Source organism: Perca flavescens, chromosome 19, assembly GCF_004354835.1.
Source record: "Perca flavescens isolate YP-PL-M2 chromosome 19, PFLA_1.0, whole genome shotgun sequence".
Classification (NCBI taxonomy): Eukaryota; Metazoa; Chordata; class Actinopteri; order Perciformes; family Percidae; genus Perca; species Perca flavescens.
Window position 1 is genome coordinate 11,503,215 of NC_041349.1, and position 18,077 is coordinate 11,521,291.

Here is an 18,077-nt window from a genome sequence, read left to right on the forward strand (position 1 = left end):
CTATTAAGCTTATAAACAGTAAGGCAATTAGTGCCAATGATCCAGTAGATGGCGCCGATGTTCAATCAATGTTAGAGTTACGCATTCTTTCAACAGTGCGCAGGTCACATAAGCTGATGAGATACTACAATTTAATTCATCGTATTATTTTTATACTGTCAGTGGGTTACTTTTAGAGCAACTTGTATAATGGTTAAAGGGCCTGGAACATATATTGAATGAATTGAAACACTTTTAAACCTATAGGCTATAGTCTTACTGTATATTGAACTTGAATTCACTCAATCAATTTATTTTTTCGGGGGGAGGGGCACGTCTGGCGACGACGCTAGGTGTGGCGGCGTACTTATCAACTACGATGTACACTGGCGACGGTGTAGTCAATCCACACGTTAGAGTCACACGACAGTCTCCTTCGGTAGGTTATCCGTGGCACTATCCACTCGCCCTACTAGATGGACGTGGAGGAGCTCGGTTTCAGCGTTTCTCCATCGCCTATAATCTTACGCTTCACTCTCGTCGTCCTGTTGCTGCTTGTCCGATTCACAGCTGTTGAAGGTAAGCTCACTCAATAGTGTCGTTACCACAGCAACGACTACAAACATGATATATTCAGCCTTAGACAGATTATCTTGTCATGGAAATGAATTAATATCTCCAGTTTACGTGTAAACAAGAAAATATGTAACAATGTGTCTCTTGTCATGTTATTCTGAGATGTGTGGTGTTCTCTTCTATAGACATTTGTTAACTGCTGCTTATTGGATTTGCTGAAATGATAATTCAATAATGATAATTGATGGAAAAAAGTTTATGAACCCATGCTAAAGTTGACTAAAAAATAGGAATAAAAATATCATCTTTTGGAAATTGATCTTAATACCTTAAATAAAAAAAATGAGGAAAAATCCAACCTTTAAGGACACAATTTTCTTTGTGAATGAATAATGTATTGTAAATACATAAATGTTCTTCCTTAAAATACAGGGGGCATAAGTATAGGATGCATACTATCCTGGATCCATCCTAATAAAGTTCACTTGGCCTTTGGAATTAAAAATAGCATGAGAGATTTTCATGGGGTAGGCTACTTTCCATAGATCATCTCTCAATGCAAATCAAACCAGTTATTAGGTTAACTGAAATAAAACCATGCCAATCTCTAGGTATGGTGAAGGGTATGTGATGATGTGAGGCTATATTAACTCCAGAGGCCAAGGGAACTTTATCAGGATGCATAGTATCCTGGGTCCATGAAATAACTGGCCTTTAAAAATAAACATATGCCTGCCTCTATGGGAATTTAACATATGGGTGTCTATACTTATGCCACCTGTATTTTAAGGAAGCACATTTATTTATTGCTCTAGAATAAGGCTCAGGCTCTTTTTGTATGACGTTTACTGACAGTATTTAAACTAAGTGACAGATATCAGAGTCCACCAATCTGCCTTCCTGTAACAGGCTAAATGTTTTACATGGAATGACTCATTTATCTTCTAATCATTTGGACTGATAAGATTAAAGGGGCCAAACTACTATAATACACAATGGCTTATAATCATTAAATCACTTTATTAGGTACACCTGTTGCCATCTCTGCCATAATCTACCTTTTACCAAGTTTATAATGTTAATGTAATAGAGTACTATGTGGGATGTGACAGAGAAGTCACAACTTCTGTTCCCCTTTTTCAGCTTAGTTTGACCTTTTTTTGGCAATGTATTCTGGCATAACATTATCAGCAGTCTATTTAAAACTGGTTTAAGCCTGTGATGTCTGACTCTGGAACAAAATCACATGATCTCTTACACCCCTGTCATCAGTGGTTGCGGTGGTTTAAACTTTTGGTTTGGTCAAAACCGGGTTGCTATGTTCTGTGTCACACACCTGTTTTAACGGATCTTTTATGTCATGGTTTGAGTAGGAGGGGAGAGTACTGTTAAGATCATTTTATTAACTACTAATAGTTTAAAGTGCAACAAAAAAAATGGTTTATAGCAAAAACAATTAGCCAGTCGATTAATCGATGGATTGTTTTGATAATCAATTAATCATTTGAGTCATTTATCACGACCAAACTTAGATTTTTCTGCTTCTATCTGTTTTATATCATAGTAAACTCAATATGTTTGGGATTTGGACCATTTGTTGGACCAAACAACACATTTGAAGACGTCACGTTGCTTGGAAACTGGGATTTTAACATTTTGGAAACAAAACTAATCACTGATTAATCGTAAAGAGTCATCAGTTTATTAAAAAAGTTAATCAGTATGTTAACGTGAATCAAATGGGCATTTGTAAGCTTGCTGTTTAGCACCACTGTTGTAAAGTTATTGGTTCAGGAAACTGGGTATGATTGTAGGGTAAATTTGTCAGTAAAACAATAGTGGAGATGTTTAAATCATCAGCATACAGTGAAACATATCCCAGACATCAATGGCTTCTCAGCAGGTTTTAAATTGATCCTCCATTTTTCAGGTGAATTTCATGTGGTTAGTCCACTTCAGCCAATCGTGGCTGCTCCGGGTGATGACGTCATCCTGCCGTTCCATGTGGAGCCTCTGGTAACCGTGGCGGGACTGACGGTGGAGTGGTCGAGGCCCGACCGTCAGCCGGACCCCAAAGATCGGCTGAGCCGGGTCGAATATGTGCATCTTTACCGGGACACCCGAGAGGTCCCGGACATGAAGATCCCATCATACGTCGGTCGGACAGAACTGTTCACAGAAGGCCTGAGACACGGCAACATATCGCTCAAGATCATGAACGTGACGCTTGCAGACAAAGGGAGATTCAGATGTTTCATCCCGAAGTTAAACAGCCAAATACAGTCTTCAGTTGTTCAGCTTTTTGTTGGTGAGTTAGTCTGTTAAAAGTTTGTGATCCAGATTAAAGCTGCAATAAAAATGTTGATGTAAAATTGATCATATCAACATTTTATCTTGTCTATACAGTGCTAAAAATATAATATACAAGATCTGTGCCTCGAATATCTTTTTGTCAACAGCTTATGTTTCTGCTGCCCCATAGCAAAAGGCTGTTGTCTCCTTTACATATTATTGTAAATCATTGCACTCTTTACACTTTTGTTTTTTCCAGAACGAAAATCTGCTACAACAGAGACGCCTCTGCAACCCAGAAGTCACCAAACTCCTTATCCGACAAAAGAAGCGGATGGTAAAGGTGAGAAAAAGTCTTAAAATGCCAACGTTATTAGTACAAACATTACGTTTTAAGTTTCTTTATTCCGGTTTGGCAGGCCATCATTGTCAGTGGCAGACTCAGCCATTCCCAACTTGGATTGAAATTGCCTTTACACACATGCAGGAAACGATGCATCCATCTAGCGTAATTTCATGTCAATAATATTTCATTTCCCACTGCACCCTTGCCCATGCTTCACATTAAAAGCGTATAACTACTCAAGAAACAACAAACACTTTGTTGTGATGTTAAACTGCACTTAATTTTACCAGCGGTAACTACGGGCATCACCAAATCAACAGGACCAAAATGAGAAGGATTAATACTTCAATGTCGGTGCTTTGGCTTGTATCAAACCTGACCCTGAATCACATTCATGTTGTGTGTTAGCTCTCATCATCATTGTTTGTTTGGTTCTTTTTGTCAGGTGGTTTGTCCAGTCAGAAGATAGTGATCGTGGTTGTCTGCGTGGTCTTCCTGATGATCCTGGTTGTTGTTGTTGGAGTCATAAGATATTCACCACATTGTGTCACAAAGTGTCAAAAACAAAAAGTAAGTCAGAACCAATTTTGAGTTTATGTGTTTTCTCATTGGCAAAAGAAAACACACAATTCCCTTCTCTCAGTTGACTAATTATTACTTTTTTTGTTTAAATTGTCCCTCCAGCTTATATTGGTACCGACTGTCTAAGGGCACATTGGTAGACTCCTACAAAGATGAGAACCCACTTTTCTCAGCAGGATATTTCCAATTAGTTCGAGGATTCAAACCAGCAACCCTTCCAGCTACAGATGGACTCACTGGATCTGCAGGAGCGAGGCTTTTTATATTGTGGAAGAAAGCAGACCCCCACCAAAGGTCCCGTAAGTTTCTCTGATTTGAAGACTGATTGTGTGACATCTGAAGAGTCTTAAATATGAAGACTGTTAGAAGATCTGTTATTTGTACAATTGTTGACTTCATGTCATGAAGGGGAAAGTACATCTGAAGGCATCAGGATTATTTGCACCTGCTGTGTCCGGACTGAAACAGTTTTTTGCATAGTTTCACCCTATTTGAATTTTGTTTCCATAGCTTTGCATATGGCTTTCAATAGGACGTGGCAGAAATGAGTCAGAGCTAAGTGTGCATTTAAATGGAAGACATTGTTCATCAGGGAGAGTATATGCGTTCTTTTTTAATTTATTCTGTTTAATAAATTAATTACGTGTTATGTTCTATGTGTGTGATGTGAAGAAGCTACAAACATTTAATTGTGTTGTGAAATATGAGATATTTAAACCTTGTAACAGTGACTGTCAAGTTATGTCTTAACTTATTCTAAACTCTTGTTCTGTTATATGCTGTTTTTATTCTAAGATGTTTCAATAAAAGCGGGCCTTTTATTGGTTAAACATTGTTCTTGTGATCTAACAGATAACCTTTTTTAATGTTGCACTTCAAATAATTTTTTCAAATGTATTTGTCAGTTCTATGTTGTGCTGTGTGTAAAGAAATTATCAGCACAGTTGATTATTCAGAAGTTAAAATCTACCTCGTGTTACGCGGCTCAAGCAGGTACATTGCTTGTATTGCATGTTCCTCAAAGTTATGTTTTAGGATATAGGTCAGGCTTTAATTTTAGCCTCATAGCTTTTCTTATTTCTGTTATTTTTTTTCTCAGTGTGTTTACATCATATGAGCTGTGACTAATATATCTGTGCGGAAGGTCCCGTAACGTCAGCTGCTTATCTCTGTGACCTGTGACAGTAATTGGGTAAAGGTACTTTATTATCACATACATGTAGCGAAATTCATTCTCTCATTTAACCCATCCCTCAAGGGAGCAGCGGGCAGCCCGGGGAACTCCAGATTTGAGCCAGTGCCTTTATCAAGAGCAGTGACTGGATAACCTGTTTTTGATGGTGGGGAAAACCAGAGAAACCCACGCAAACAGGGGGAGAACATACACATCCACACAGAAAGGCCTGGGACGACCTGGATTCAAATCCAGAACCTTCTTGCTGTGAGGCCACAGTGCCAACCATTGGGCCACCATGCTGAGATAATATGCGATGTGCTTATATGATTTTGATTATGATTTATATGGTTTAATATTAAACCGACATATGTCTTGTTTTCACTCCATGAAAGTTGAAAGCTTTTGGCAATACTAGTTGTAGGCTCCAGGTATTAATTTCAGATGAGAACCAACAGTGATGCCAATTTAAGCCACCGCTTCTGTGTCATAACATCCTCTGCTAAATGAAATATCTTTTAGAGCAACTCACACAAAGATAATTGTTAGATATGGAGTGCAGAGAACATCAGCTCGTTAAAAATGTTCATTAGAGTCACGGTAATAAACACAAACATTTTGTTCAGCATGTAGCCATTATAACTTAACATCATGTTGCAATTTTAGTGAGAACATGTTTCAGACAAAAATCAACAACAAGACAGACAACAACAGAATTTGAAATTGAAAGTTGAAACTTTTTGGAAAGTTTTTTTATTTCTCTCATAAATTCTAAAGTGTTTCCCCTCTGGTTGTTTTATTGAGGAAGACCTTGCAGAATAAACAACAGACATTACATGAGATATTTAACTGAATCATTTCCTGCTCTAGAACAAGTATGACAATTGTGTTATCTAGAGTTCACGGAATCTTTGGGGGTTTTTTTCTGTCCCAGAAACCGAGACTCTGGATCTTATGTGGGTAAGTCAGCTGTTTGACATGGTTTTGTTTTCTTAATGATCTAGGCAAAGCTCCGCAAGACTTTGTTTATTAATTTGCAGAGGCAGAGGGAGAGATAAATTTTTTTCTCCAAATGAAGTACATTTCCAAATTACAATGTGTTTACTTCATTATGTTTGAACTCATTGCATTCAATCTGTGAATGCTCTGCAGTCATTTTCCCAAAAAGGACGTGGTTTGATATGGTTGAACCATTCTCTGGTGTTATGTTAGGAGGAAAAAAAACAGCAGAACATGTCAACATTGATAGAGACTTATACAGTGGGGGAAATAAGTATTTGACCCCTTGCTGATTTTGCAGGTTTGCCCACTTACAAAGAATGCAAAAATCTACAATTTTAATCATATGTACATTCTAACAGTGAAAGACAGAATCCCAAAGAAAATTCCAGAAAATCACATCATATGAATTTATTAAAATTGATAACCATCTCAAATACTTATTTCCCCCACTGTACATCTACACCTACAGCCTAGCTACTCATTCAAATTAGTAGTTATATTCTCTACAAAAACTGGCACATGTTAAAGGAAATGTAAGGGCAATAAATGTACAAGTTGTTAGGTATAGGTCAAAACCATTAGCTCATATATCTTATATCTGTCAGTCGTACTTTATAGTTCATGTTCATATTCTTGTATAGATCTGAAATTGTGCCATTAAAACTTATCCATTGGGTGATGGCAATGACAAACAATCCACAGTAGCATTCTGATGGTAGTAGTAGCTGTTCTATTCTAAAAAGTCACAGTTCACCTGTAAAAGTAAACTTGAATAAACCATACCTATGGACTTCATTAATGCTTATAGGCCTATGTAAGCCTTAAGCTATATATTTGTTTAAATAAATGGATTTGCGCTAAATTAGTCCGCATCCGCCGTTAAACAAGCAACTGAAGAAGAAGAAGAAGAAGAAGAGGAGGGACTTCGCCTCTGTGTGTAGTTCCGTCATTTCCGTCCGACGGGGAAAAAACAAAACACACCACTAGCAAAAGAGCTGTAATGAAAACCGAACCTAAAAAGCTCAACTACCACCTAAATTACCATGTGTAGCATACAGGTTAGGCGGTGAGTTAGCTAATGATACGGGGAACTAATGTTGGGTAGCCAACCAGCCTTTTTACAACATGAATTTGAGAGGACTCTTTCAGGACTTCAACCCCAGGTACCTTTAGCTACGACCTAGCTAGCACTTTAGCTAACTGTGTCGCTGTTGTTGTTGCGCTGCCTGCCGAAGGGAAAACATGCTGAAAACGTTTGTTTCATACGGGTGGAATAAAACACACTTATTCCTCATAGCTAAACAGATAAAGTAATATATAAAGTAAGTGTAAGTGCAGTGGCTAAAAGAAGCGAAAATAATTTATCTTGCTAAACAAGGCCTAGCTAGCATGCTAGCAAAGATGACGCTAGGTTAATGTAATCTGCAATAAACGCTGACTGTAGCTTTTAAGTCCAAACTTTACGCATGTTTTCAGTGTCCATACTTAGCTTAATAATGCGTGACACGTTGTTTTTAGGTTGCCCATAACAGTTACAGTTATGAATATCTTAATGAGATTTAAAGGCCCTCAAGAGCAACGGGTCCAGGCTTAAAATTACTACTAAAACTGGCCAAAAGTTGTAATACTAAAAAAACACCAATTATGGATTCCTTTAATAATGGACGTTATAAATGGAGTGCAATCAACCTGCAGGGATATATTTACATTTATATTTGCAAAAGGCTTCATAGTTAAACGATTTTTATTTTTATTTTATTTGAATCAGCAAATATGTTTGAAACATGTCTAATCTCTAATGACATTTCTTTCGATTTAAAAATCGAGTTGGTAGGTCAAATCGATTCATATTTTCAAAAATTCGATTTTTTTTTTTATCCAAATGCATTATAAATACTGTGGATGTTTAACAATCTTTGTTGCACACTGCACAGTGACTTTTCACTTAGAGAAAGGGTTTGCCTTTGCAATTTTGTTTATGTTGATGCACTTTAATTAAATACAATAAATATATATTTTTAAAATATATTTACAGTTCGCAGTTATTTTGTTTTAAATGGAAGGGGGGGGGAATCGTAAATCGAGTTTTTTTATTAAAAAAATTGCAGATTTTTTTAGGGAAACAAATCGCCCAGCTCTACTATGAACCTCTTTTTAATCCATTTATCTAATTTTCACATTCTAAGCTCCAGCCAAATACTTTTGTCTATTTATTTCATTTGCACCCATGACTGATATTACCACTGTCTCCTGTCTCAACCATCCTAACTTTCAAGTTTGTCTTTTTATATTAGCCTATTTTTTCCCACAAATGTGGACACTGATTACAGCAAATTTCAGTTATGCTTCTCTTTCTTCAATAATTGACATTTCACTTGCACACATTGTTTTTAAGAAAAATCTTAATTGATTAGAGATGCTCCTTCAATACCTGTAACTGTCAGTACTTACAGGATTACGAACAGGCTCCTTCTTTACATTGACGTCAGGAGTCAAACATGTCTCTCTCTCTCTTCCCTGTTGCAGTAAGTTCCTGATCTACTCCTGTCTGCTGCTCTTCTCCGTGTTGCTCTCCTTGAGGCTGGATGGAGTCATCCAGTGGAGCTACTGGGCTGTGTTCACCCCGATATGGCTGTGGAAGCTGTTGGTCATCATTGGGGCCTCTGTGGGCACTGGAGTCTGGGCACACAACCCCCAGTACAGGTAGACTCTCTCACACATTAATGTTGGCTGCACAATACTGTCCAGCACACGAAATTGTTTACTTAATCATGCATTTAGTGTACATCCACAAAGTATGCGTGTCATTAGTAGGGGTGGGTATCGTTCAGAAATTTGACACCTCTTCCTGATACAATACCTTTTTCCAATATCAATTTTATAAAATCTATTTTAATAAAAATAAATTACAACATTATACGTTATGAAACAAATCATTTTTTTTCCCCACTAATGTGATACACACTGTAGTCAAGCCTCTCAAAACAAAAAACACTCACACACTGTGGGTGGGAATATTCACTGGACTCACGATTCAATTTCATTACAATTATCCTTTCTAAGATTTGAATCCGTTCGATATCGCGATGTGTCATAACCTCAATATTATCATATATTGCTACACATGGTTTTCATTGAGAAATTCAATGAGATATCCCCTCCCCTCTTTTATTGTGTCTGCTCTTAAATAAAAAAATGAAATAGACTTCCTGAATGTAACAGACTCTAAACAAAGCAGACACAAAATTAACAAGTTACATCTGTAGGCAATAATTGATTATGACCTGTCATTGCATCAATGCAGAATCGTCCACGTCTGCATCACAATGCATCGATGCAATGATTAATTTCAACGCGCCCAAACACACACAGACACACACACATTGTGTGTGCTCATTGGCTAACTGAAGCTAATGGGATTTTGAACTTGTATTAAATTGGGGGTGGCAGTAGCTCAGTCCGTAGGGGGGCTGGAGAGATGCCAGTGCACCTCCTGGGCACTGCCAAGGTGCTCTTGAGCAAGGCACTAAACCCCCAAGTAGCAGCCCCCTCATTCTGACATCTCTCCATTAGTGTGTTTAGCATATATAGGTCCTGATCATGTTTGTAATTCAGGCCTGTGTTTAATGTGTGTGCAACTGTACTAACAGAGTGGAAATTGTCAATTTCCCCTAGCGGGATAAATGAAAGACATTCTTCTTCTAAAAAAAGATATTATAATACTAATTATATGTTTATATTATCATCTGTATTGTGTGTGATTGTGTGTGTTTGGTTAGCACCATGACATTTAATCGCAGGAATCATCAGTGTCAGTATGGATGAACCTGATGGTTTGATCTTAATGTATTCTCTCTTAGGGCTGAAGGGGAGACATGTGTGGAGTTCAAGGCCATGCTGATCGCAGTGGGGCTCCACGTCCTGCTGCTGATGTTCGAGGTGTTAGTGTGCGACCGCGTGGCGAGGGGAAATTACTTCTGGCTTCTCGTCTTCATGCCTCTCTTCTTCGTGTCGCCCGTCTCTGTAGCAGCCTGCGTCTGGGGGTTCAGACACGACCGCTCGCTCGAGGTAAGGGGTACACCGAGACCAGAGTAGGAAATCAATGCAAAATCACGGCCAAACACAATTGCAACTGTGGCTAGATAGTTTGAGTTTGCCTGTGTTAGGAGAGGGTTCAGAAATGAGCACTCTTTCTACATACAGAGACTTCTCATATACAGGCAGTATTGACACAAAGATTAACATTAGGACTGGAGTTGAATATTTTATTTTTCCCAGTATGAAGAGTATGTTTTATGCAGGGCTGCATATCATAAAAAAAAAATCTCAAAACCGGTACAGATACTATGTATTCTATACCAGTTCTTAAACAACACTTTTTTCGAGACCAATTGTATGAATCTATTTTAAAAAGAAACTACAAAATTTCACTTTACGGCAAGAATCTTTTTAGCTCTTTTACATCTATGTGACGCACACTGTTATCAAGCCTATCAAAATGTAACAACACACACAGACATGAGTCGTCTCTGTGCATAACGTAGTGTTTTTCCTGCATGTCTCTACAACGTCGACCCAGCCAATCACCAGCACCATTAGATCTTTATAGAAACATGCTGCATGCTTTATTGGCTCACTGATGCTGGTGAGATTTACTCCTTTAGGTATTGAACTTTGGTATTGAATGACGAAGCATTTTTAGATACTACGGAGGCAATTTGATTGTGTCTAAAAAGTATCTAAGTAGAGTACTCAGCCCTAGTTTAAAGAATGCTTTTTTGCGGGGCGGCCTCTAGCTCACCCAGTAAGAGCGTTGACCCCATGTAGGCTGAGTCCTGCAGCGGCGCGGGTTCGAATCTGACCTGCTGCCCTTTGCTGCGTGTCGTCCTCCATCTCTCTCCCTCTTTCACGTCTATCACTGTCACTATAATAAAGGGAAAGGCCCCCCTCCAAAAAAAAAACGAAAAGCAGCCAATTTGACGTGTCAGTGTTAGGGTTGGGAACCGAAACCCGGTTCCACTATGAAACCTTTTCCTACGCAACAGTAGAAATCGGACCGAATTAGAACGCAAATTTCAGTTCCTCATTTCGGTTCCACTTAATGTGTCGACTGAAATATTATATATGCAAAAAGGATGTAAAAGCGTATTAAAGGTCCCATGACATGGTGCTCTTTGGATGCTTTTATATAGACCTTAGTGGTCCCCTAATACTGTATCTGAAGTCTCTTTTATATAGACCTTAGTGGTCCCCTAATACTGTATCTGAAGTCTCTTTCCCCAAATTCTCTGGGCGGGCAAATCAGAGAAAGGGGAGGTAACCTTGCTCCTTATGACCTCATAAGGAGCAGATTCCAAAACGGCTCATCTGAGCTTTAATTTTCTCAAAGACAGAGCAGGATACGCAGGACTCGGTTTACACCTATCACCATTTCTAGCCACTGGGGGACCAGAGGCAGGCTGAGGGAACTCATATTAATGTTAAAAAACCTCATAAAGTGAAATTTTCATGCCATGGCACCTTTAACCATTCACTGCATGTGATCACTAGTAAACATATTACATCTTTGATGTCATTTTTCAGTTTTTCAGGAATCTGTATAGGAATCGGAATCGTTTTAAAAGTACCGGTTCGGCATCGGAATCATAAAAATCCAAACGCTACCCAACCCTAGTCAGTGTATGATGCACTAGTCACAATGGACACTGTAATCCCTTTAGTTCCCCACCCAAGACAATATTTGACAAAGTTAGCAGTTACATTTCTGTGTCCTCGTCCATGTGCAGACATTTATTTCAGAAAATATTAAATATGTGTGTGATAGGTTTGAAAAATGAGTATTGTGCTGATATTCTGTGTTTGTTTTTTTTCTCTTCTCAGTTGGAGGTGTTGTGTTCAGTTAACATTCTTCAGTTCATCTTCATCGCCCTGAGGCTCGACAGGATCATCAACTGGCCTTGGCTGGTGAGATACACAAAGTAGATCATCAGAGATTGCCCAGTGCTTTTATTTCACACACACACATCCATTTATCCGTTATTATATTATGCTTTCACAGGATGGGGTGTTTTCTGTGTTGTTCTCCAACCATGCGTTAAAGTGTAAGGTGATAACATTGTCCTTACCTTCATCTACTTTAATGTGTGTGTGTGTCTGTGTCTGTGCGCTGCAGGTGGTGTGTGTCCCACTGTGGATCCTGATGTCCTTCCTGTGCCTTGTTGTCCTCTACTACATCATCTGGTCTGTCCTCTTTCTGCGCTCCATTGACATCATCGCCGAGCAACGGCGGACTCACATCACCATGGCAATCAGCTGGATGACCATCGTCGTGCCCCTCCTCACCTTTGAGGTGAGTTGTCACTACTATACGTTTATTACCTTTGGTGTGTTGTATTTCATTTGTTTAAGCCTGTTTAAGACAAATTATGATTGTAGGAAATGGTCTATTAGGTATTTAAGATATATTTTCTGTTTAGGCATTTTTTTAAACCTAAATTACACCTTTTTAAGTAGTTAAGAATTATCTCCAAACACTAATTTCACAATCACAATTATCTATCAAACCAAAGTACTATTATAATAATAATAATAATAATAATAATAATAATAATAATAATAGAATTAGCCTGCCCTCTACTGGCTGAATACAGTCCTTTTTTAAAAGTTGATTCAAATGGCATACAGTATGTTCTGGATATTATAAATACCTTATGGCTTAATCATGGACAAAATGTGAAAGAAAATATAAAAAGTACAAAACTAGATTTCCTCATGTTTCCAAGTTACTTAGAAAAGCAAAAAAAATCATCCCCAATTGTAATTTGTTGGACAACATGTTTGCTGGAGTGTTCAGCATGCTCTGTGTACATTTTGTCATATTTTCCCATTAAATCGGTCTGATTTACACTCTTCCTTTATGCTGCAAGTTAAACTACCTAGATTACTGGGAATCCACCAGTATGTCGAAAAAATGTGAAACTATAGCCTGCCATAAAATGTCACAAATAAGTCACAGTATAAAGTATGTCGAAAATAGTAATAAAAAAAAAAGTAATTCATTAAATGTATTTGTGTCAAAATGACATATAAACATCTTTTCCTATTCTATTTTGCCTGGAAATGCTTTCAACACGCTTGCGTGTCACGTGAAAAATAGGCGTCGGTTCTATTTCTGGCATGCACGCGGTTTCAGCTGAAGTGCGTAAGTTCTAACCTGTTAACATGGGAGGCGGAATAAAAACTGACCCGCCACGCAGCTGACACACTCGCGCCACGCAGGCAGTGTGCAGGAGCCTTTAGGCAGTGATTGAGAATACTTATAAATACCTCCTGCATGCGTGTGCACATTTATGCACAACTTTGCACCAATTTGCTGCATTGCAGGTTTGCCTCCCAGTGAGAGCCTTTGACTTCTAACATCCTGTGTCTCTTCAGATCCTTCTGGTGCACAAGCTGGACGGCCACAACAGTCTGAGCTACGTGTGTGTGTTCGTCCCTCTCTGGCTCTCCCTGCTCACACTCATGGCCACCACGTTTGGCCAGAAGGGAGGAAACCACTGTGAGTATTTAAAGCCAGTGATGGGCTGTGGGCTGCTAGATGTCTATCTACAGTATAGACTATCTACAGTATCAATCAACTCATTTGTATCTTTTGCATCTTGTTGACGGAGCCGAAGCTTCTGATGTTTATCTACTTTTCAGCTCAGAGTATATACTTCTACTGCTATATACCTATACGTTTACTTATATCATGCAGAAAGCTTTGTTTGTCAATTCTAGGGCAGCAACTACAGTAACAATTATTTTTATTATTGACCAACGCCCGTAGGTGACTTTAAAAGGTTTCTTCACAATTTCTGAGTTGAAAATGCATCTTGTTGTCACGTTAGGGCCCTGTTCATGTTGCACAGACATTTTAATTGCATTTTGTGTCTGTTAAGAGGCATAAAGGCACTCTTTATGAGATGCCCCGACAACTGGCATTTTAGCTAACTGGGAGCTGTGGCCGTAGCTACAGCAACTCCAGTTTGATAGCACCGATTTAGCTCGGTTTTTTTTCTTCTATCGACCGTACTATAGATATATAGCGATCAAGATTCGGGTCAAAATCGGCCGGAGTTCTCCTTTTATAAAATGGTTACTCGGTTGTCAAAATAGTACATTTTCCTGTCAGCCGATAATTGATTAACTGACTAACCGTTTCAGCTCGGCCAACGTAGTGATGTCTTCAAATGATTATTTTGGTTTTTTTTTGTCTGACCAAAAGCATAGAATAGAACCAAAAGATTGGTTTTGTATAACAATTGAGAAGCTGGAACCAACAAGTCAAGTTTTATTGTCACATAATCATACAAAGTCAAACGTACGATGAAATTCTTAGATGTCATACACATTTTGTGCACCTGTGGTAGTTGGCAAGTACCGATGATTTTTATGTAGTTTATTAAGTTCCCTTCTGTCCTGATCCTCCCTTTTTAGGGTGGTTTGGCATCCGTAAGGACTTCTGCCACTTCCTGTTGGAGCTCCTCCCCTTCCTGCGAGAGTACGGCAACGTGTCCTACGACCTCCAGCGCAGCGAGGACCCCGAGGCGGCCGAGGACCTGCCCATCCCCGAACCGCCGCCAAAGATCGCCCCCATGTTCCACAAGAAGACCGGCGTGGTGATCACACAGAGCCCCGGGAAATACTTTGTCCCGCCGCCCAAACTCTGCATCGACATGCCTGACTAACGGGCCATCGGAGCGAGAAGGGGACTGCTGTACTGACAGGTTCACGTCGCGGAGCCAAAAACAGCAGAGGACGCTGCGTTTTCTTTTGGTTTCACCGAAGGATTTGGTCCCCCGGCCTAACCTCTGCGTTAGCATGGCTGCTGAGACCGAACACACTAGAGCCAATATGGTGACAGAACACTAATGGATCCATTAAAGTAAAGACTGCCCTGCCTAACTCTGTCGAGGATCGAATCATGGAACCAAAAGAAAGGACTTCTTTGTTGTTTTTTTTTAATCCGTAGATGAAGTTTCACTGTGTTGCTTACTCCCAGTTGTATCCATTTTTACGATGGACATTTTGGGGGAAATTGACAACAGAATTGTCTCCGATTCACTTGGATCTAACTATTTAGGTTGACACGAACGATGACGAGAGCTGGATCTGCGTAGACTTGAATATTTGACTCCGTTAACAGCGGTCGATCACTGATTCAGACAAACCTAAAGCCAAGATGGCGCTCGTCTTGCTTTTAAGATGGGGACCATTGGAGAGACCAGCTTGAATTTGGGATCTTTTTTTTTCCTCCCGTTTCCACTTTTGACCATGCAGGTTGGAGAAACAAAGGGGAGGTGGAGTTAAAAGAAAGGTTCAGCTTCTTTTTTTTTTTTTTTTTTTTTTTCAGGTTCTTGGTACAATATTTGCATGCCAGTATATGTATACTGAAAGAGCTAGTACCTTCGTCAAGGCGGTTATGCTCTTCGTCTCGGTTTGTTTCTGTCCTATTCTCCTGATTTTTATGCCACACCCTTCCACCATCGATTTTGGAGGGGACCCGAATCATTTTGCAGATACGCAACTATTTTTTTTTTTTCACTTTTGTCAACATTGTGGGGCATTTGTGCTACATTCAATTCCATTTAATTTATATATCAAATCATAACCGACGTTATCACAGGACCCTTAACAGATACAGAACAGGTCTAGACCTCACTTCAATTTACAGAGACCCAACGATTCCCCCAAGAACATTTGCACAGTGGCGGCAAAAAAAAAAAAAAATTAATTTGGTGTCGGAGTAATCGGAAAAATGTCTTTCCGATTTATATTTCACGACTCCCCTATTCCGCTTCCCTTTCCCTTCGTCGTCACGCAAAAATACTGGACACCGCTATCGACGTGTCGTTTAAACACTCTGAGCAAATACAAAAAAAAGCAACACATCTTCTTTGCAGCGTCGATGTCGTTTCCACATTACGACCTAAAGCTCACGGGGACACGCTAAAGTTGAGACTTCCGAACTCGGAAAATGGGACCATCCGAGGAGCTTGTGAACGCACCACTTGGCCTCGGCGGAGGTCTGCCGGTCTCTGTAATCGTTCCTTCTGTTCATACTTCGTACCGGCTGTGTAAGGATTCCTGCCGTCCTTCACGCCAACTCAAGACACGTCGGGAACCAAATCCAACGTTTGTTAAAAACAAATGCAGCAAGTGTGAAATGTCCTCTTTGTGTTCCCCGTATAAGGGCTGCGTAGGATATGCCAATACGGAGGGGATGTCACACTAAAACGGTTGTAACTCAGACTGCTGAAGTCTCCCATTAGCTTCAGCCCAGCGTTAGAATGCACATCTGCACAGAACCCCCGGGTTCCCCATCTCTTGCACTGCACCGGTATGGACAGGCTGAATTATTACAGTGACTCTTTCAGTGGGCATTTGTCATGCAAATATTGTATTAAAAAATATACCTGAAAAGAAATTGAACCTTTTTAAAAGAGAACAATGGAAAAAAAAAAAAAAAAAGCACTTTGTTAATCAGTTTTTTTTGTATTCCTGTTTTTTGTGTGTGTGTGTAAATAACATAAGTCACATTAGGGACCAGAGTGGAGATGGCAGGGTTAAAGAAAAAAAAAAAAGGAGTATTTGCAAACAATCATCCACATCTTTTTCAATTCACCTTGTAGTACAATCTGTGCCGAGAGTCAACATATTTAACGAAGACAGAAAAATAAGATAATCATGGGGTTTTCAGTGATTGTCAAGGTTTTCCGTGATTCAAAAAACTTAAGGAATGTGGCAAATACTGTACCTCCCGTATGGGACTGATGTGCATCGTTGTTGTCATTTAGCAGCTTTCATATTATTCTTGTAGCATACTGTAGAAAATGAAAGAGCTATGCTGTGCCCCTTTTCGTGCACCAAAGCCAGGCATTTTTCAATTCCTACACATATCCGCTTTTACCTGGCTCAAACTATAACAAATTGCAAATACTTTTTTTTTTTTTATCCTATCCAAATCTAATAAGTAGAAAATATAACTCCCGAGAATCCCTATGTGTGTGTTTACATTACCATATTTCCTCAAGTTATCAAGTTACTCAGAAAAGCAAAAACAATCATCCCCATTTCTTTATTTTTTTTTTTTTGTTGGACAAACTGATTGCTGGAGTGTCCAGCATGCTGTGTGTACATTTTTTCTACGTGTCTCTTTTCCATTAAATTGGTCTGATTTACTCCCTACACTCTTCCTTTATGCTGCACGTAAAACTACCTAGATAACTTGGACTCCACCAGTATGTCGAAAAAATGTCAAACTATAGCTATGCCATAAAATAAAAAGTCTGTATTGTAAATCGAAAAGTCAAAGTATAGTATGTCAAAAAAGTCATAGTATGTCAAAAGTATTCATAATATAGTTTGTCGAAAAAAGTCACAAAGTGATCGTATAGTAGTGATGTTACCCGTGAACCACCTGCTTCGAGGCATGTATCGAAAACATGAACCAATTTGGAATGAAGCTTTGTATCGGAGCTCGATTCGTTTGGAGATAATCACGTGACCAGTGACGTCCGAAGCTTCGTTTCACACACACCCACGTCACTGCTTCGAAGTTCAATTCAAAAGCTGCGCGAGCAGCGCGACACGGGGCTGGGGTTGTTGCAGTAGAGAGTCAACAGAGTCAGGAGAGTTAGTTAATAGAGAGATTATTATAGCCAGTAAGAAAGTGTATAGTCAATAGAAAGTTCATAGCGAGTAGGCTAGCCTAGTTTATAGTGAGTAGAGAGTTTATAAAAGAGAGTTTAGAGTGCCTTCTGCACTGCCTATCTCACCTATTTGGCTGAGGAGACCATGTTGCTCTAGGCTACATAGGCTTAATCACAGAAATGAGTGTGCAATGTGCAATGTGTTCTTCATTCATTTCTCTCCCAAATTGATGATGTTTTCAAACACAAGACAGTTCACAACCAAATTCCTAACTTTATAGTTCTTTTTTTTTGGCGGAGAAGGCAATTACATTTTTATTTATGCAAGGTCCCACATATAGGCTTAGTTATTTATGTCATTATTTATTTATCAATGAATTCATACTCAAAATGTGTTCATCTTCAACTCTAAAGTAGAGTTTAGATTCTCTGC

General features: G+C 39.2%; 2 protein-coding genes across 2 annotated transcripts; both read left to right on the top strand.

The window, feature by feature from the left end:
- Nucleotides 1–309: 309 nt before the first annotated feature.
- LOC114545356 (myelin-oligodendrocyte glycoprotein) lies at nucleotides 310–5,102 on the top strand. The gene is made up of 5 exons (XM_028563630.1): nucleotides 310–558; nucleotides 2,486–2,863; nucleotides 3,107–3,190; nucleotides 3,639–3,763; nucleotides 5,034–5,102. Exons 1-5 carry the CDS (start codon nucleotides 456–458, stop codon nucleotides 5,100–5,102), a joined length of 759 nt encoding a protein of 252 aa, XP_028419431.1. The 5' UTR covers nucleotides 310–455.
- Nucleotides 5,103–6,841: 1,739 nt separating this feature from the next.
- Nucleotides 6,842–17,174, top strand: tmem185 (transmembrane protein 185). The gene is made up of 7 exons (XM_028606151.1): nucleotides 6,842–7,114; nucleotides 8,478–8,654; nucleotides 9,812–10,019; nucleotides 11,832–11,915; nucleotides 12,124–12,300; nucleotides 13,386–13,509; nucleotides 14,430–17,174. The coding sequence occupies exons 1-7, from the start codon at nucleotides 7,077–7,079 to the stop codon at nucleotides 14,678–14,680; spliced, it is 1,059 nt and encodes a 352-aa protein (XP_028461952.1). The 5' UTR covers nucleotides 6,842–7,076; the 3' UTR covers nucleotides 14,681–17,174.
- Nucleotides 17,175–18,077: the final 903 nt, after the last annotated feature.